The sequence below is a fragment of the Malania oleifera genome, chromosome 1 (assembly GCF_029873635.1).
Source record: "Malania oleifera isolate guangnan ecotype guangnan chromosome 1, ASM2987363v1, whole genome shotgun sequence".
Classification (NCBI taxonomy): domain Eukaryota; kingdom Viridiplantae; phylum Streptophyta; class Magnoliopsida; order Santalales; family Ximeniaceae; genus Malania; species Malania oleifera.
In genome coordinates, this window is record NC_080417.1 from 131,558,625 (window position 1) to 131,579,458 (window position 20,834).

Sequence of the window (20,834 nt, forward strand, 5' to 3'; positions counted from 1 at the left end):
TATTGAAGATCCTTCTTGTTTTCTATTTTGTTTCTAAAAAGCATAATGCCCTGAACAAGCTTGGCTTTTGATGAGGCCATGCTTGATTCTTTTGCTACCTTGGTGAACAAGGAGAATCTTATTGAAGATCCTTCTTGTTTTCTATTTTGTTTCTAAACAAACCACAATGAAGCAAATATTGAAATTTAAAAAATTAGATTGCCCCTTACATTCTTTTGTCCGCTAACTATATGAAAGATCTCTTAAAATGTTAGGTTAGTTTCATTCATAAAATTTGTACTGACTTTGTGAACTTTTTCTTGGGTTCTTAAATATTGTTTTGCGTCCGACTCTTTATATACAACTTTTGAACTTTGTTGGAATATTAGCACGAAAATCTACTGAAACCTCATCCTGTTTATGTGCTTAGGTCACAATGGAGCTTCTGAAGCACATAGAAGGCAGTGAAATTAAGCCAACAAAAATCAAGCACATCTATGAGATTTGGATGAGAAAGATTGGGTCAATGAAAAATTGGCCAGTTAAGGTATGACATGAAATATTTTTTTCTTACATTCTTGTACAATCATGAATAGTTTCTAACATGTTCATGGATAATTCCTTCAATTTACATTTATTTAATTGTACCTAGAGTGTTATTTTATTGTCATGTATGTCTGGTCTAAAATATATGTAAGAATAGTTGCAGGGTTACTATAAAATTTAATGACGATGCTTCTTTCTTGCCTGGATAGTGCTTATCTTTATTTGATAATTAGATATTGGAATAAAACATGATATCTTTTTATTGTACTCAATGTACCACTGAAGCTTTTGTTTGCAGCAAGTTATCCCACACATAGTGACTATACATGCTTAAACATTTGGCTTCCATAAGACCAACTTTCTGCATTGCTCTTGAAAATTTTCTTGGTGAATTCTCTGTTGACAGACTTTAGGATAGATCATGTCATAGCTTTGTGTGTGGGGTACAGCTAGCCAATATGCAACACTTCCACATTACTTCCCATTTGTCATAATTGATATCTGCATTAGAAACCCATTTGTTTGAGTTAACTTGTACATCACTGATCATATTCTTTGTGTTCGACCATGAAAAGTAGTTTTCTTTATTATGTTGCCTTATCCAAATTGAAGAAAGAAAATGGCATGCCCATTTGAAGGGCACAGAAAAGGAAAACCAATACACTATGCGCGCATAAACATAAAATGAAGTGAAAATTTCTTAGATGGAAGACACCATTGGCACCAAGAAAATTTATTTTCCTTATTCTTAGCCGAGGAATGCAATGCCAAATGTGCTGATATATTGTGCATGCTTATTACTGTTTGGCTGTTTTATGTTGGTAGTAGCAATGGCATCACAAGGTTTTTAATAGACCTCTTTTTGTTGAGCAGGATAGATTTGCTGTTCAATTGGAGTTCATAATTTTCTGCCTTACTGAAGGGAATGTTGGGGAAGCACATCAGGCCGCCCTATGGTTGGTTCTTTTATTGTTTGCGCATCAGAAAATCCTTGAATGCTGAAATATGTCATATTATAATGCTAGACTCATCAGTACTTTTCATGCATGTGGGCATGTGTGTGTGCATAATGTTTGGTGGTTGCCTAGTTGGTTTCAGTTCATTTCATAGCACACTCATGCTTGGATTGGGACTACACCCAACCCTAACTGTGCAGTTTCAGCTCATAGATTTTGTTTTCAGAGGGTAGATGTTGAGGATGTGTTAGGTTAGGTTCCTCTTTAGTGTGTTATGTATTTGTTTATTTGATAATTTTAAATTTGATGTGGTTCATTCACAAAAAAAGGTGTTTAATTTTAAAGAGGAGATGGTGGTTAAAGATTGAAGGTCACTTGCTTGCGGGCAACTCTTGGAATCAGCAAGTGCTTTAATTATATATTCTTGCTTGAAACTTTTAGTTTTTTAATTTTTAAATTGCTTTCAGAACTGCATTTATAGAATGACAATTTATCTGCAATTAGGAGCTATCTTTCATGTGACATTTTTTTTTAACGTGCAATGAGCTTGCCATGGTGACACTGATGACATGTCTAGTGACATGCAAAAAATGCTATGCAGTGGATACTCACTGAACTAATCCCATATTTTAATGTGTTGAATGCCTGGTTTTGTTAATTCAAATGCTTATTTACCCAAACTCAACATTTTGTACAAAAAGGGTAGAGGAAAGCGGGAGAAAATTATAATAAACCTTTAGTTCTTTTGTAACAAATGCGTTTGAGTGATATGTGGTAACTGCCTAGGCATTTCGATGGTTGCCTATGAAACCAGTTGGGGAATTGCTTAGGCTCATCTTTGTTTCAATGTTTTTCTAGGGCTAATTATGGAGCAATCACTATGTTTATGCTTTTTTAAGGGTAAACTAGCTGCTGAATTGCTGATAATCAGTTTTATGTTACATGAATTGAAATATCTAGTGAGGCAGTAATGTTACTTCACCCTATTTAGAACATTTGGTTCAGACACTTGTGGACTTCAGTATGTCATTAAGTTCCTTGAATTTTTTTTTTTATTATGTTTGTTGATGGTGAAGGACATAATTGGTTCATCTGATTCGTTTTGGTGATATGCTTTCAGCCTCATGCAAGAATGCGACTTTGGGAATGATCCAATAGGAAATATGGTTTTGGGCTTAACATTTTATCAGCTCTGGTATTCCAATATCCCAGAAGAGATGCAGCTGAGAAATTCTGAAGAATCTTGTACCCCCATGCACTTGAACATGTCGGGGACAGGATACAGTGATCCGGCCGAAATTTCAGAGGGGTGTGATGCAGTGGGTTTTCATGAGGCTGATCCTCCACGTCAATGTGATTCCGACAGCTCTGTTATGAATAATAAAGAAATTTCTATGGGTCCTGATGTCAACTGGCCTAGAGTTGTTTCAGTAAACGTTGATGTTAACCTAAATAGAGAAGAACCCCACCAAACTGCTCATATGCAAGATTTCTATGCAAACTCTGCTGAAAATTCTGAACATGAAATGGCCTCCTCTGATCATGGTGATAATATGGTGTATGCTTCCATGTTTTCTGGCTGTGGTAAATATTGGATCTTTCTTCTTGAATTTCTTTGGATCCCTTATATGAAACATTGTTTTTACTTTAACTCATGCTACATGACTAGCAGTAGATCATTTTTTTTTTGGGTAGAAAGAAAGAAATTTATTAAGGAAGAAGAAAAGAGTTTCAAACTAATGGAGGTCAAGAAATCTTCAGTGAAAAAGAAAGAAAAAAACAACAAAAGAAAAAATAAAACAAAGGAAATGGGAAAAAAGATAAAACTAATATAACCTAAATAAGAAAATCTCTCTCTATTCCCTGCCTTCATAACTGACAGAACTCTGCAGATTAGCTAATTCCTGCTGGCCTTCCTTTACCTTCCCGGCATCAGCATGCAACCGAACTTCATTTCCTCCCAGACAAGATAACCATAACCCCATTTTTACCCGAAAGATGTCGAACTGCTACATCTTTCCAATCCGTTTTCTCCTCTTGGGTAGGCAATATCCAATCCTGCTGCTCCTCTCCCAGTTCAACTTCCTCAAAAGGATGAATTCCCTCCAACCCTTCCATGGAGATGGAGGGACATATGATTGATCCCATAGTAAATCAGATGATTCAGACAAATCTCCATGCTGTTCCTGAATTTCATCCAATAACAGATCTTCATCACATGCAAACTCACTGCACACTTTCATCCTCCAACATATCTCCCCATTGCATTTTCTCCAAACCATTAAAATCATCTTCTTCTGGATCCCTCTTTTGATCATTAACGTCTACTTGCGCTGCTGCCCTTCAACATTAAATCTTACCATCCCTATCCATATCATTATTAGTTCCCTCATCTCTCCTTTGATCCCCCAACATCTAGATTAATCTGAGCATCATCCTGACTGTCTTATCCTTCATTCCCTTATCCATATCAATATTAGGTGGAAGATAATTGTGGGCCACCTCTAACACCGTCTGTAGAATAAAAAACATCATCTGAATTCAGCAAACTGCCAAACTTCCTAATCGCCCTTAACTCAAACTTGCCTTATGTTACCCACGGCTCCATTAATTTGCAATGAAGATGAAGCCACCCCCTTCTCTACTGCTATTTAACCCTTTTAGGAAGATTTGAGATTCCCTTCATCTAAGAAGCTTGAGTCGCCATGTATGGCGAGGCTTCGTGTCTTCCACCCATTAGAATATTTGATCTCACGGACAGGCTTGACTATTTTGAGATGTAATAGGCTGCAAGAACTTTGGGCCTTGCTCTTGGCTAGCTGAAGAAAGCTCATTAAAACATTATTTGTATCAGTGCCATTTTAAACACTCAAAAACTTGGCCCATATGCAGAGTAATGTTTATAATCCCAACCTCATTTTCACACTATATCTGTTTAACCCACCAAAGCCACCATCTGCATGATCCAGCCCCTTCCTATTGATTGTAGATGGATGCCCAGGCATCACGATCTTGCATTCCCATAGCGACCACAAAATTGATCCCTTCCTGCTGTCATGATCTTGCTTAATATAATGGAAAACTTTCTAACTTCCTCCATACGCTGCCAATGTTGTCTTAGTTGATGAGGTCTTTTGATTAGTTTGCTTGTTGAAATGTGTTATTTTTTTTTTTTCTAATGTGCTGGTCATAACTGACATATCCTAGGTTTACATTACTTTTGCTTTCCCTTAAAATTTGTGCAGCAATTGATACTCAGCTTTTTGTGTATGTCAAAGAATCAAGGCTTTAGATTTTCAGCATGACATCTTATGTTTGTGTAGATTACTTTTAAATCTTCATATCATAAACTCATTGGCAAGCCCTTCTACCAGTTAGCATTTAATAGAGACCACTGACCACTACAAAAGCAATTGGGTGTGAATGGTTTTCTGATATTTGTAATTGAACCTTGTATGTGGGTAATTCTTAATTTTCTTTGATATATTCTGGACTCAAAATTCTAGTACAAGGAAAAAATTCCATTTGTTAGAATTGCTTTAAGGAAATCTTAATGTCCTTTGCCTATGCTTATAAAAAATGGTGCGAATGGTTGTCAGCAATGTTAGATGTTTTTACAACTACTTTCATCACTTCTGGCTGATTGTAGATATGTATGCCAAACTATTATTAATGCTGCATTTGGTTTATAAGATACTGAAAAGGAAGTAAGCGATAATAGATGACATCATCATCATCTTGAGTAGAATATCAAGATCAGTGTCGCTGAATGTGCTGCACTTTTAGGCAGAAATCAGAATTCACGAGTAGGGTGATCATGTCATCTAAGTCAATAGATCTTTCTGAATGCTGAACATTCTTTTTGTGAAATGGCTGAGGACCTCCCTGGAACTATTGGAGGCTTTGCTTTCCGTCAAGTGATATGGCAATCTCCTTTTTAATGTGTCTTTTGTGTATAACTGTTAGATTTGTTATAGTATACTTGTTAGATTTGTTATACTCGATTTATGAGGTAGGTTTTACAAACTGAACTTGTTTATTTGTCTTGCGAAGGAAAATGGGATCCATGGTTGGTGCCTTTGCGATTTCCGCACTCAATTGAGAATTTTGAGGATTTCATCAATTTGCACAGGGGAATGCTTACTGACAATTATAGGAGTGCAGTGAAGTATTTTCGACTTGCTCTCTACTCAACAAATCCAGTATTGGCAGCATTGCTTCCTTTGGTACAGGTAGTCTGAACGCTCATTTTCATTTGTTTCTTAGGAATTGTGCGGGAAAAATTTTAAAATTAAGATATTTCACTACAACTTTAAACTTCCAAATCTATGATCTGTTTCCTAGTAGGGCTTCAAACTTCTAAATCTAAGATTTGTATCCATAATTGTGACGTCTGCTCAGCAAAATGCAGCTATGGTCTTTCATCATGTGATGAAAAATAAAATAGTTCTTGGAACTGCCTTTGTTTTGTTTTGTTTTTTGTTTTTGTTTTATTTTTTAGAGCTGAAAAGAACAGGGTAAATTATACCATAATCCCCTGAAATTTTGCTGAATTACAGTCAACTCGTTGAAGTTTTAGTTGTGATAGTTGTTGAAGTTTCAAGTTTTGCTTTTGTGACATCCCTAAACTTGCATTTGAATTAGTAAGAAACTTCAAGGATTTGATTGTCACAAAAAACTTCAAGAAGTTCAATTCAATGAAACTTCAGGGACTTGTGGAGTAGTTTACCTAAAATAATATTATGGGATTATTATGTTCTCAAACTTAACTTCTTTGACGATGCTGCTGGATGTCTTCCTTTGCTAACTCCTCTCGCCGCCTGTGGAACTCCTCTCATGGGTCCACCGAAACAGGAGATTACACTTGCTCTCTCCTTTTTCCCCTCATTCTCTCCTCTTCTTGCTGTAAGCGCTATTTCACTCTGCTTTCTCCTCCTCCTCCCCTACCTCAGCTCTCTAGTCCTTCATTTCCGAACGTCTTCTCTGTCAGGCCTCTTACCCTTCTTCTCACCGAATGTCTTCTCCTTTGTTGTCTAACTCCTCTGGGTTGTCTTCTTCGACTTTCACTTGTCATTTCCCTCTGATTTTTTGTGTACTTAGACTTCACCCTGGTCAAAGCCATTTGCTGAAGGGCCTAGGTCTTGCGGCCTCCTCTATCTCGATGGCTAGGCTTTTGGAAATTTTTTTTGTGGACTCTCCACCAGCTGATGACTGCCTTTGGCAATATGTTGAGGGATGCGAAGCGTACTGTTGTGGTTGAAAGAAAGTCCTTCAACCTGGTCATTGAAGGGGGAACTTTGACTTCTGTAGAGTCACTGAATACTGTAGGGGAAGAAGGATCTCCATTTTATTGGAGTTGGAGGACTTGAGATGGTTCCTTGAAGCATGGAGGATTTTTGGGTATTGAGAATAGTTAGGCCTTAGGCAGATATCACAGTTTTGTCGAACAAGGAACAAGGAACAAGGAAAGAACCCTTACTTTGCAGCTGAACTTAAATATGGAGACCAACAGTGGTGGTTGGAGAACCCTTGCATTTCCTGAGGGGCACAACTTCAAGGGCTGGATGAGGATCTCCTCCTTGGCAGGTGAGCTGGGTTGCCAACTATTTCTCGCACTCAAGGAACAAGGAAAGAACCCTTACTTTGCAGCTGAACTTAAATATGGAGACCAACAGTGGTGGTTGGAGAACCCTTGCATTTCCTGAGGGGCACAACTTCAAGGGCTGGATGAGGATCTCCTCCTTGGCAGGTGAGCTGGGTTGCCAACTATTTCTCGCACTGGGAGGTTGTCCAAGGTCTTTGTAAAGGTTGAAACATCTCCGATCATTGAGTAGTTGGTGAAGAAGACCACGGACTTTCTGATCGAAATGACCCCAATCCTCACCCAATTAACTTCTTTGTGCCCTTGCCCTCATTGTGGTAAGCCTTTGAGCCTAACTCTTAGTGGTGGCTTGATGTTCAACTCATAGGGGGTGGAGAAGACAGGTGGACTCATGCGCTCCTTTGCAAGTGTTGTTAAGAATTGCAGCGCTGTAGATGTTTTTTTTTTTTTTTTTGAAATTTCCCAAGCAGGATATAGGCATGCCTGAAGCTTTTGACTAGTTTGTGGATGTTGGAGTGGGTCTTAACTTTGGCCTTGAAGCTACGAATATGGGGATTTTTTTTTCAGCCTAGCAATTTCACTGGACACTTGGAAGCCCCAACCCGGCTCTTTTTCAAATTAAGCTCCATGATGGTCCATCTGAAGTTGTAAATAAGATGGTCCACTTTGGGAAGGTTGTTCCCTTGGAGGATCATCCCACACAGGCAGCAGCAACTCAAGAGGAGGCTTTATTGGAGCAGGAAACCTCCAAATCTCAAGTTGATGCTGAAGGGTTGGCCTTTATTCCAGCCCCTAGAACCTGCTACGACAATTTGTGTGTGAGTCCCAACTTAGAGGATTTGATCGATGGGCCCAATTTGGAAACTCTGAATGGCTTAGACCCATACAAAACCCACTTCAAGAACCAGGTATCTGTTTGAGTTCTTCGTAAGTTTAAATCAATAAGCAAAATCATAGGTGTTCATTCGAAGGGTTTGAAGATAGAGCCTTGAAATTGTTTGAGGACATTGAAAGAGAGAAAAGAGAGGAGGTGGGTAGTAATCTAAAAAAATGCTCAGGCAATAACATAAAGTTGGATGCCAATGGAGAATTAAAATGCTTGGAATGCTCAGTTAACTATGGAAAAAATTGGTAGATGCTCAGAAATGTCGAGGCATGCATTAGCCTAAGCCTTTGTGTTAAACCATGTTGAGGAAAACCATATCTGGAATGTGAGGGGACTCAACATCAAATCCAAGAGGAGTGTAATCAAGTCCTTAAGGACTGGAGGGGTGATGTTGTGTGCTTGTAGGAAACTAAGGTGGAAAGTGTGGAGCAGCTCTTGATCAAAGACCTTTGGGGCCAAAACGCATGTGATTAGATACTCTTGGAGCAGAGGGCAATGTAAGGGGTATTTTCTCATGTGAAAGCTTGGTGTTGTTGTTGACTGTTGTTGTTGGACCACTCAATTAATTCCTTCTCAGTCTCTCGTTTGTTCAAGAGTCTGAATGATGTCTTTTAGTAGATTTTCACAAGGTTTTACGGCCCAAGTGAAGGATCCCCTGGATATCTTTTTTGAAATCAGCTCTTTGAAATTAGGAGTAGGTGGGATGTTCCTCGGATCATTAGAGGTGATTTCAACATGATAGTTTTTATACATGCAAAAGAAGTGGGGGCAGCCATGAGACCAGTTGCACAAGAGAATTTATGTACTTTATTAGTGTAAATGCCCTTATCGATCTTCCTCTCATTGGTGGCTATTTCTCTTGGTCTAACTCTAGGGAGCCGCCTTTCTTTTACAGGATCAACAAGTTCCTAATATTGATTGACTTGGAATTTCACTTCCCTGACGTGATTTAAAGCTTTCCTTTGAGGTTCACCTCAGATCATTTCTCTGTTCTCCTTGACACTGGGAGAGTTAACTAGGGGCCAACCCTTTTTTGCTTCGAGAATATGTGGTTAGAGCATGATGAGTTCAGGGAGTTAGTTAAAATTTGGTGGTCCTCTATTCATGGCACAAGGGAGGCTAGGTTTGAGCTCACCTCAAAATTGAAAGGGCTGAAAGAAAAGCTGAAAATAAGGAATAGATGCAGATTTGGAAATGTCCAAGTGAAGAATATTGTTATCCTCAATGGGATTAAAGAACTTGATAAGCAGGAGATGATCTAGGGTCTTGATGACTAAAAGAGGGCCAAAAGAGTACTGCTCACGAAGGAATTGAACAAGGTCATTAACTTTGAAGAAATATCTTGGAGGCAGAAATCCAGAGCTTTATGGCTCAAGGAGGGGGATTAGAATACTAAACTCTTTTATAGGACGGCAAATGCTCATCTTAGATGTAATACCTTATCAAACATTGAAATTGAAGGAACCATCTTGACTAGGGAAGGGGATTATAAAAAGAGATTTTGTGATTTTTATATAGAACTTTACCTTGAACCTGACATTTGGAGACCAACCATGGATGGAATCAATTTTAGATCTCTTAGCCCCTCCACTGCAGGTGGCTAAAGAGACTAGTTGATTTAAGTTTGTTTTCGTGGATGGAAGAAAATTTATGGATGCTTCCCTTATGGGTAATGAGGTGGTGGATGCCTATTTGAAGGAAGGAAAAAGGGGAGTAGTGTGCAAATTGAATATGGAGGAAGCATTTGAGCATGTCAAATGCAAGTTTCTTCTTTATCTTCATAGAACATGGGCTTTAAGGGACTTTGGTGTAGTTGGATCACATGATGCATCAAAACTCCAAGCTTGAGACAAATGACTGTCCATTTGATTTCTTTTGCTCCTTGACAGGCTTGAGACAAGGGGATCACTTGTCCCCATTTCAGTTTATTTTGGCGATGAAGATGCTAAGCTTCATGCTATTGAAAGCTACTCAAGGAGGGATCGTTAGAGGTCTCAAGGTGGGCAAAAATGGAAGGCTTATAGAAGTTTCTCATCTCCTTCTCGCAGATAATACAATCATTTTTTACGAAGATGATTGCTGTCACATTCGTAACCTCTGATGCATTTTTGTTAGGGTTTAAGGCCGTTTCAAGTTTGGAAGTGAACCTTTGTAAAAATGAGCCCATTCCAATTGAAGAGAACACCAGGGGGTGGGGGACCTTCCTTGTTGGTCTTTTGGGTTGTGAGATGGGTTCCTTTCCTATTAGTTACCTTGATCTTTCTCTTGGAATCAAATTCAAAAGGCAAAGGAGTTTGGGAACCCATTATCCAAAAGTTTGAAAGGAGGCTAGTAGGTTGGAAAAGAAATTTTCTATCAAAAGATGGAACTCACCCTTATCAAGAGCACTTTGACAAATCACCTAGTCTATTTCATGTCCCTCGTGCTCTTTTGGCCGTACCGGCTTCAATTGCTAGGAGATTGGAGCTTGGAGCTTGGAGGGAATACAGAGAAGATTTCTTTGGGAAAGCTTAGTGGGGGAGTTTAATTATCACTTTGTTAGATGGAGAGTGGTTAAACAACCGATATGTTTGGGAGGTTTAGGGTGTAGATCCCTCCTCACTTTCAATAAAGCCCTCCTTGGGAAATGGTTGTGGAGGTTCATTAAGGAGGAAGACCGTTTTTGGTGGGAAATCTTAGCTTCTAAATATGGGTTCGAGCATAATGGATGGATAGACATACTAGTAGAGGACCATACAGATGGAAATTTATCAGGAAAGGGTGGGATGATTTTTCCCAATATGTGGGATTTTAGGTAGGAAATGGGGCCAACGTTTACTTTTGGTGTGACTAACAGTTTGTCTTGTGGCAAAGATGCCCTTGTTAGTAATCATATCCAAATCTCTTCGAGGGTTTTTTTTTGGAATATTCCTTTTACTAAGAAACAGTGTATTCACTGTCGGAACTTTCCACAAGAGGTTCTCTCCAATGGGAATAAATTGCAACAACTCACCTTGGATTCGTATTTGGAAGACAGCATCCCCTCCAAAGTTTGCTGTTTTTTTTTTTTTTAAAGCTGCCATGGAGGGACCGTTGTTAATGATTACTGTACCACGGGCTGGTATCCCCTTGATGCCTTTTCAATAAAGTTTCCTTATAAAAAAAAATCTACAGAAAGTGGGGCTAACAGTAACAAATAGATGTTTTCTTTGTATCTCTGATGCAGAATCAGTCAACCACATTCTTCTACACTGCCCTTGGACAAAAAATTTGTTGGACTTGGCTCTGTCCTTGACTGGATATGAGTGGGTTACTGCAAATTGCCATCTCTTGGTGTGCTTGGAAAGAAAGAAAGGTATTCAAAGATTCAGTTACTCCACTTCAGATTTGCAAGAGCACTGGATTACTGTTGTTTCCAGCTGGTATGGTGGGTAAATTGTGAATGATCATAATGTAATTCTTGATGTTTGTGAGACACTACAGAGTGGATGACTTTTTGTGCCATGGGGTGGCATCCCCTTGATGCCCAGCTAATAAAAGTTTCCTTTTACCAATCGAAAAAAAGGGATTAGCTGCCAGTAAGCCATTAGACTTTTTACATCTAAGAACAATTTTTCTGGAATACTGTATAAAATGTCTACCCTTTTGACTTAGCTAGATAGACCATGCATACCTTCCTAGAGGCCAAAGCTGGTGTGGTACAAGCAACTATTTGCATCAAGCAGCTGCAATAATTTTCTTCTTTGTTAGAGAGTAAATGAAGGAAGAAATTCAAAGAAAATGTGGGTTCAACAGCAACAACAACAACAATAAAAAAATAAATAAATAAAAAGGAAGTTTATTGATTATGAAGCTTCCTATTTAAGGCCTTTACGTCATTATTGAGAGAGAAGCTTCCAATTTAAGGCCTTTACATCATTATTAACAGAACTCTTTTAGCTATTCAGCTTCCATTTGCCAGTTCTTTTTCTTTGATTGAGTTTTCACATGCTCCCTAGTTATCTGGCCTCTAGCAGTAACTGATTGCAAGCCCGTCTTATCTGAAAATTCTGTTATACTTTAAAATCTATACCATCCTCCATTTTAATATGATCATCAGAAGACAGAGGTTTGATGTCTATATTAGGAGTGGCTATTGGGTGACGCCCCGTCACATATATGGACATGATCCTACTCCTTGATTTCCTTCACACTCAGTAGTCTCTAAATTTTGCTTAAATATAAGCCCATTCTCAATTTTCCTTCCTTGGAAACATTATCACAAAATCTTGGGCTCCTCCTGAATCGAGTGATGGTGTTTTAGAAACAAGGAACACCCTTTTTACCATTGAATTGTCACTGTCTATATGTATGTTGGGGAGAGGAGGGAGAGAGTAAAGATACAAGAGAGAGACTGAGGGGGATTCAAGGGAAGAGATAGGAATAAAATGGGGACATGGGAGAAGTAAGACATGCTCCCAGGACAGCATAAACCTAATTCGATTCCGAAAACAAAACGAGTTCCTGTGAAACAAATAAAATTTTGGGTCTTCAATGGACTAATTTTGTTTGGAAAAGAAGCTCACATGCTACTATCCTAATGTGACTCGGTTCTATTTTTTAAATAAGACAACTAAGATAAATACCAGAGAAATATTATCCTACATGTATGACCCTAAAATACTCATAAAAATTTGGAGCAAAAACTGAATAAAATTAAACATTGATTCCCTAGAAGAACTTAAATTTCTGATAGTTCTCATAATTTAAATAACTGGTTCCCTTGCAGCCGAAACCCAACAGCTGGGAAAAATTCAACCTTGAATTTTGAATTGTGCAAGGATCAGAACCTTAGCATTTGAACCAGAGGGAATGCTGTTCATATTCTTGTAATTGCATAAGAAAAATATCAAACTATATTCATCCATTTAAATGACAGATGTATGAGGAATGATGAACTCTATAATTGGATCTTGACATTCTTGGGATATTCTTGGATGTTATTGGAAATTTGCTCATTTTTTGCTGGGTCCTTTTCTCTGCTGAGTTTGGGGAGCAACATAGTGTTAATGTTTTCTTCCTCCTATACAATTTCAATAGTCTCCTCACTCTTCATGCTTGGCCATAATGATTTTATCATTTTTTGTGTCTACTTGACTGTCCTTCAGCTCAAAGAATGGAGAACTGCGCCAGTAGTGTCATCTGCCTAAATGAAGGATGATTCAATATGTTTCTGGTTCAAAGCTGCAACTTGTTAATTTGATCAAGATCTAATGCCATCCAAAATGTTATCAATATTTAACATCCCATTAGATAATGAAGTAACGTGCAAAAGCAAGCTGATTTTAGTCATTGCTTTAGTGAAGGGCAAGATATGGGTTAAGCTATTGGGTAAGGCAAATTAACTGTGTTCAAAGCACAGGCCAAATTTAAGGGGTAATGGAGCGAGCGGGGTGCAATGTGCTGGGCCTTTTTCTTTCAAGTGGAGTGTGATTGGGTTGTTTGTTTTAGCCTTTAGTTGTTGGGCTTAGCTTAATAATTGGGTGGGTTAAATGGATATATGATGGGTTAAAATTGCTTAGGCCTGGAGGTGATTAAACTCTGGCTAGTTGAACTGTTGAAGGAAGTTGGGGCAAAAGCGAATGGAACAAAAGAGTGGTTGAATTCTCCCTTTATACCAGGAAAGAATTAGACTCTTTTGGTGGGTGGGGAGCATTTTTTTTTTGGTGATGGAAGGAACTCCAGTAAGGCCATTAAAAATGAATTTATGAAGCTCCCATCTGCACTGTTATGGCGTTGAAGGCCTGGGAGGAATTTTTCTTGCATTGTTCCATGAAGTAGACCTCTGTGATGGGAATTTCTCTAGTATGCAAAATCAAATGAATCTGAGATGCTGTCCATGGAGTGGCTCGAGTGCTTGTGAGTGTATGACAAGTAAGAGATGGCCTTGTGTTGATGAATGACAGTGGTCTGGAATTGGTGGAAACTAGTTGTGTTGCAAATTTACAATTTGAGGACTTGGCACATAGCTCATGATCTGGAGGTAGACTTTTTGTTTGTTCAAAGAAAGGCTTAATCAAATGACAATGAAGGTCTACTTAATCACAGAATAACAATCTTCCTTTATTTATTTATTTTTGGTTTTTGAATTAACGTTGATGGGGAAGATGGTCATAGATAATGGCGTAGTGGCAACGGCTGTGATTGGCCAATGATTGATTTTTCCCACAATCAACCAACTAAAGCTGGATGCACTAATTTTTGATTTCTCTCATGAACCATTGACAAAAGTGAGATAAATTGTGGATGGTGGTGGTGGACATGCTTGGAATCATAGTCTGGACTTTGATACTAATTATGATGTTGGATGGGAGATAGAGAAGAGGGAGAGGGACGATAATACATGGCATGGTTATGGATGACTCGACAATTCCAATTCAGATTGACTAGCTTAGCATATTTTCCATATTTGTAGGATTGCATCTATTTTTCTTTACAAATATGAGATCTTGTGGGCAAATTATCTATGTTCTATCTTGTTATTGAAAAAAAAAAAAATCTATGATCTATCTTCTCTATAAAGAACCAAAAAAGGCCTTCTCTACAAAAGGACCCGAAATACCCTATTTAATTATCACTAGGAAGTGCATTAATAATACAAGAATTGAAGAGGCAATAGAAGGGTGTAAACTATAAAATGACTCGATGCAAACTCAATTTGGTCTTGCAATCTAGATTCAGGGCCTTTAATATACTATGTTTGCTTGGAAAAGTTGAAAGCACATATCAGTAGCCTTGCCCTAATATGACTTTAATGCTAGTTTTCTGATTGATAATGACGCAAAATATTCTAAAAATAGTAGCCTATAAATATGACCTTAAAAATTTTGTGATTAAAAAAACCCCTCTTAAAAATATATTTAAAATGTCTTCCCACAAAAATTTCAACCTAGATAGTCCTCATGATTCCAAAACTTTGGCCTTTTTTGCTAGGGCTTGCATTCTCCATTTGGTTCTCTTAATTCATCTAACAATGAACTTTCATTAAATCCAGAAACATTTTAAAAAAAATCATTCTCATCTGAAGCATCTGCATATCTCTTACCTTCAACACATTCATCATCCATTTTCCCCCATGGGAACAACTTGTATATTGAGCTTCCATTATAGAAAAATCCTACTTCCCTGTTTATTGGATCTTTTGTCTGCTTCTTCCCCACAAAATAGCAATGCAATCAATTTAAGACCTCACGTGCCTTCAACCAGGATGAAACTTGGCCGAATGCCCATTGGAGACTACCTTTCTTGCAAAACCCATCTCTCACTGCTTCTCTGTGCCACCTCAGCTTGCCATTACCAAACTTCATATCAACCTGCTCTTTCTGCACTTCTTTAGGCAGATGGAAAGGAGGGTTAGCCGCGAGGACCATCCTAAGGTCTTCTCTGGATCTTTGTACTCCTTTGGCCTTTTTCTCAGGCAAACTATTTCCCATGTTGAGGATCTAATTCAGATCTTTGTCACTCAGCTGCTTTTGATCTTCTCCTGATCTTCACATGGAAGCCTCTCGTTTCATCAGCAACTAGAGAGAGAGAGAGAGAGAGAGAGAGATAGAGAGAGAAACTTTTTAACCAAGAGAGGCAATGGTAGGAGTACATATTTATGCTTACTGGATAGGCAAGGTGGAAGTATCTCCACAGGCAGCTTGAGTTTCTGAGTTTGGAATCTAAGCTGTTCTTAAGGGGTAAAATTTTACCTGGCAAGTTTTATTATTAATATGCACACTACTTTTGGTATGCATATGAGTTATTTATTTATATATTTTTAAAAGTAAATATTAAATTCCCAAAAATTTTATACCGTAGTGCCTTGAGGCTTATCCCACGCCTCGTTGGGGTTAAAGTGCCTTTCTTAAAACACTGAAAATTAAAAGCCCTCAACCACTTAAGCTTAACCTTGTTTCAGGAAATTTGCCTTGATAGTTATTTGAATCCTAACCCTACACAAAAAAGTAACCTATTTTCCTCTGATTTAATTTTTACAACCATGAAACCAATTTTTTTTCTTTTTTTTTTTGGATAAGCAAAGCAAAATTTATGAGAAGGCATCAAGGGGATGCCAGCCCATGGTACAGCAAGTCAAGCACCCTGAAGGGTGTCACAATAATAAAAAAATTACATAATAGTCATTAACAACAGTCCCACTATGCCAGCCATTGACCGTAGTAAACCAGTACTCTTTGTTGATTTGGAGTGCTGAGATTGAATTTTTTAACACTTTACTGTTTCTCCTCCTTCGTCAAGCTTGGGGTAGAACTGAAGCTGATGCACTCTGTTCAAGGGGGCTCTTCTCTTTCGCCTCCCTGCTTCTAACACTTCCCTGGCAATCAAACCAAATGCTTGTAGTCCTTTTATTTTCCACAAAGGCCCTTCCTTGACAGCTGGGAAATGAGCCCCACTCTCAGGTCTTTGCCTCTAGTGATGCTGAGAAGGAGCCAGAGTCTGGGCCCCCAATTGCTCAGGGTAATACCACTGGTTTATCCTTAATTCCAGCTCCTTCAAACCACCTGGAGGCTTTACAAACCAGTCCCAGTCCAGCTGATGCCCAGGACACCCCCAACTTTGAAATGTTGGACGGAATAGACCTGGAAAGCACACATTTTAAGGTGCAGGTCTCTGGAGTGGGTGTTAGGAAAATGAAAATGATCAGTAAAGCCATCATCATGTCTTTTGATGGCTTTGAAGACAGCGCTTTAAAGTTGTTTTAAGAGATAGAAAAGAAGAGAAGAGAGGAGGCACAACTTAGCTCCAAAAGAACTATGGACGGTAACAAGAAACTGGACACAGACAGGGAGCTGAAACGCCTGGAATGTTCAGTAAATTATGATGGATTGGGTGGACGCACAGAATTGGTGGGGGCAAGCATTAGTCGGGTTTGCGCGACTAAATCATGTTAAGGAAGCTAATTTCATGGAATGTGAGGGGACTAAATGACAACGAAAAAAAGGAGTCTAATCAAATCCTTCTTAAAGTATGGAGAGAGACATTGTCTGCTTACAGGAAACTACAGTGGAAAATATGAATCAATTCTTAGTCAGAGATCTTTGGGACGGGAGAATTGTGGTTGGATCTCCCTTGGTGCGGTGGGCAATGCAGGAGGCATCCTTGTTTTGTGGAATCTTAATGTTGAAGTGATGATCAATCAATCCATGAACTCCTTCTCTGTCATGTGCTTGTTTAAAAATCTGGATGATAATTTTCTATTGGTTCTCACTAGGGTCTATGGCCTAGGTGAAGGACCTCATAGATGTTTGTTCTGGACTAAGCTCTTGGAAATTAAAAACCGATGGGATGTGCCTTGGGTTATTGCAGGAGACTTCAACATGGTGTTGCACCCCCATGAAAGAAGCGGGGGCGGAACGGATAATAGTTGCATGAGAGAGTTCCTAGGCTTCACCAATGTGAATGCCCTTATTGATCTCCCGCTCATTGGTGGCGCTTTCACTTTGTCCAACCCTAGAGATCCACCTTCCTTCTTGAGAAATATGCAAGTTTCATCGACTCATTGCATGTTTTTCACTTATTATCTATGTAAGTATACACCTAATGTTCCATGTTTTAGACCATGTGCCGTATTGCGATCCTGTTGATGCTCCACAAACTAGAAGAACCCTTTTGAAACTTGGATCCCTGTCCTTCAATGCATAGTGTCAGATCATCATTTGGAAATTAATGTGAAGAAGATTACCGATGATGCACTAGCCAGTTGCAATGACAATTTAACATTTGAGACTACTTGGCCTTGATTTATCCTGTATTCATCTACTTCATTTGCAATTCTTTTTACCTTTTTTTCTCAAGAAATATGAAGCCTTATTTTTGAATGATGTCATTGCCATTGTGGGGGACTCGTTTTTATCATCTCTCTTTGTTACATTTCTTTTTCTTCATTACATAATGGGACTGTTTCTTCATTTTGCTTTCTAATGTTGAGAACGTTTTGTGGGATTTTTCCCATTTCCATAGATTTTTGAATGATGAAGAGGTGGAAGAGCTACCATCTTAGTTGAGTTTGTTAAGAGGGTTGCTGTCATTCCAATACGGAGGATTGAGGAAGTGGGTGCTGGATTATTTGGTGGACTTCTCTTGTAAATCTTTCTTTGAATTTTTTGATCCAAGAGAACATGCCCTTCTCATTCTACTTAGTATTTGTGATTCCGTGTTCCCAAGTCTTTTATTTTGTTGGTTGTCCTTGATAGAGTTAATGCTAACAATCTTTTGCAGAGTAAGTCTTCAAAGGCCCTATCTTTGATGTGCGTATCCTTTGCTTTGATAGTTCTGAATCCGCCTCTCGTTTGTTTATGTATGGTTCATTCTCTTCAAGGATATGGAACAAGCCTTTTGGTTTTTTGGAGAAAGGTGGGCTTTTCCGGAGTCAGTGGAGGATATGTTGGTGAATTCTTTTTTGAAAACATAGGTCAGCACTATGGAGATTTTGGTTGCATGCTGTGTTGTGAGGTATTTGTATGGAAAATAACACTTATTTTTAAGGGGAAGACAACTTCTTGGTCTTTGCTTTGGTATAAGTTTCAATATTTGTCTTCATTATGGGCTGTTGCTGCACAATTTGTTTCAAGGGAATGTGTTTTGAGGATGTTATTGGTTAGCTGTTTTGTATTAACTGTTTTATTTTTCTTTTTTAGTTTTTCCGGTTCTTATTAGGAGTCCTTATTCTCCTTTATATTCTTTCTCTATTAATATAGCTCTTCTTTTTGGTAAAAAATGATATCACTGCCATTGATTATCCAGGCAGCTTGTTCCTTAGCATAAAATTTGAGATCTCTTTTCTTTTCCTATTTTAATTATCCTTGTAACAAGCTGAAAAGACCTTACAAATTCAGATTTCCATTACCTTTGGAGCTTTTCTGGATGGCTGTTGATCGCGCACATCTTTTCCATAGCAGCAATATTCAATTGTATATAATGGGTGTTGTCTTCATTTATTTTATGTATTTAACCTCTTACTGTATTTGAAGTTAATATTTTTATACTTAAATATATATATTTTCTCTTTTTGGTTATTTGGCAGTTGTTGCTGGTTGCAGGTCAAGTTAAGGAGGCCTTAAATGAGCTTGAGAGGTTCTGTTGCAATTCAAGCATCGCACTTCCCCTTAGGTACTAGGTTTTTTTTTCCCGCTATTTTGTTGATTGTCTTGTTGCAAAAAGGTGACTGACAAAATGTAATTAGAAAATCGAAGTGGATAAATGACAGAAGCATATTTCATTGATTGTCTTTTTGGTGGTTGAGTTTTGATTATTGTTCTTGGCAAAGTATATCTGGATCCCTCGACAATTGATTTCTGTTTCCTTTAGATTTGGGGGTATAGCTTACTTAATTTGACTCTTAGACTTCCCTAGTTCACCAAGTCACATAATAGTTGCATTTTTTCCATCCAGCAAAGCAATTTTCTTCACTCTGTTAGGGAAATAATCATTCAGTTTGGGGTCGCCGCAGGCCTGCAACAGGCTTTAAGGTAGGCCAATGGTCCAGGTGTTTGATTTTAGACCCCTCAGTGTTGGTTTCCGTACTGGTTGGGAGCCTCTATGATCATTCCCAGTGAAGGTCATTGTGAAGTACTCACCCCTCCTATCCTTTTTTCTCTACCAAAAACAAGAAAGAGTCATTTTTTTGCTAAGTTCTCTTGTTTACAGACTTTTGGTGCTATAAGCATGTTGTTTCACATGAAATAACGGTAATATATGCATGTTTGCAGATTAAGGGCTGGTATTTTGGAGCATTCTGATCATAACAACTGCACAATGCTTTCAACTTGCTATGAAGATATCTTAAAGAAAGACCCAACTTGTAGCGACTCTTTGGGCAGACTTGTAAGCATGCATCGAAATGGTAAAGTTGCTTAATCCTATGTAGGTCTGGAGAAAAACTGAGAAATTGTGGCATTACAATTCTGAAACTGCTAGATTTTCAGAACATATTTTATAATCAGACAACTTATATTGAATGTTTTAGATTGTGTGGAGCCCTTACTAACTCACGCTAACACACTAATAATACTAAAAGACAAAAATAACCATTAGCACTCCCCCTCAAGCTTGTTACAAATGAATTTAATATGAGCATCCTTGAAAGCTTGGTAAACAAGTTAACATGCTGCATATCAAACTTCACATGAGTGGTTGTAATGAGCTTTTGCACCAGTTTCTCTCAAACAAAATGGCAATCAACTTCAATGTCTTTTGTCCGCTCATGGAAGACCATCTTGGGGGCAATTTGAAAAGCAACTTGATTATCACTCATCAATTTCATAGACCAAGAATGTGGAAAACTTAGTTCTTCCAACACGTTTTTCGACCAAACAAGTTCACGTGTAATGTGAGCCATGGCCTTATACTCTGACTCAGCAGTTGACCTAGTCACCACAATATGTTTCTTACTCTTCTAGGAACCAAATTACCACCAATGAAGGTATGATACTCTGTTTCAGATCTTCTTTAGAAAGGTGACCTGACCCAATCTACATCTGTATATCCCTGAATATGCGTGTGACCATTATTTCGATATAAGAGCCCTCTCCCAAGTGCACCTTTGAGATATCTCAACATGCAAATTACTGCATTCCAATGACTTGTCCTCAGAGAATCCAAGAATAGACTCACAACATTTATTGCAAAAAATATATCTAGTCGAGTGGATGTGAGATAATTCAACTTTCCCACTATTCTCTAGTTCTGTCCTAGGTCAGGCAACAAATTACCCATATCTGGGACCAACTTGCTACTAGGATCCATGGATGTATTAATAAGTTTGGAGCTAGCAGCCCAGTCTCATCTAAAAGATCACGAACATACTTCTTTGTGACAAAATGGTCCATGTAAGAGATTTGAATAC

The 20,834-nt window shown here is 38.4% G+C and overlaps 1 protein-coding gene across 4 annotated transcripts in view; it reads left to right on the forward strand.

The window, feature by feature from the left end:
• Positions 1 to 20,834, forward strand: part of LOC131154876 (uncharacterized) — a 34,666-nt gene that overhangs the window by 2,721 nt on the left and 11,111 nt on the right. For all 4 annotated transcript variants that reach the window (XR_009136684.1, XM_058107681.1, XM_058107693.1 and 1 more), the window contains exons 3-8: positions 410 to 526; positions 1,399 to 1,481; positions 2,602 to 3,065; positions 5,535 to 5,713; positions 19,014 to 19,099; positions 19,699 to 19,832. Coding sequence is in view for 3 of the 4 variants with exons in the window: in XM_058107681.1 (XP_057963664.1) it covers positions 410 to 526; positions 1,399 to 1,481; positions 2,602 to 3,065; positions 5,535 to 5,713; positions 19,014 to 19,099; positions 19,699 to 19,832 (1,063 nt within the window). In the remaining variant the exon portion in view is untranslated. The remainder of the gene's footprint in view (positions 1 to 409; positions 527 to 1,398; positions 1,482 to 2,601; positions 3,066 to 5,534; positions 5,714 to 19,013; positions 19,100 to 19,698; positions 19,833 to 20,834) is intronic.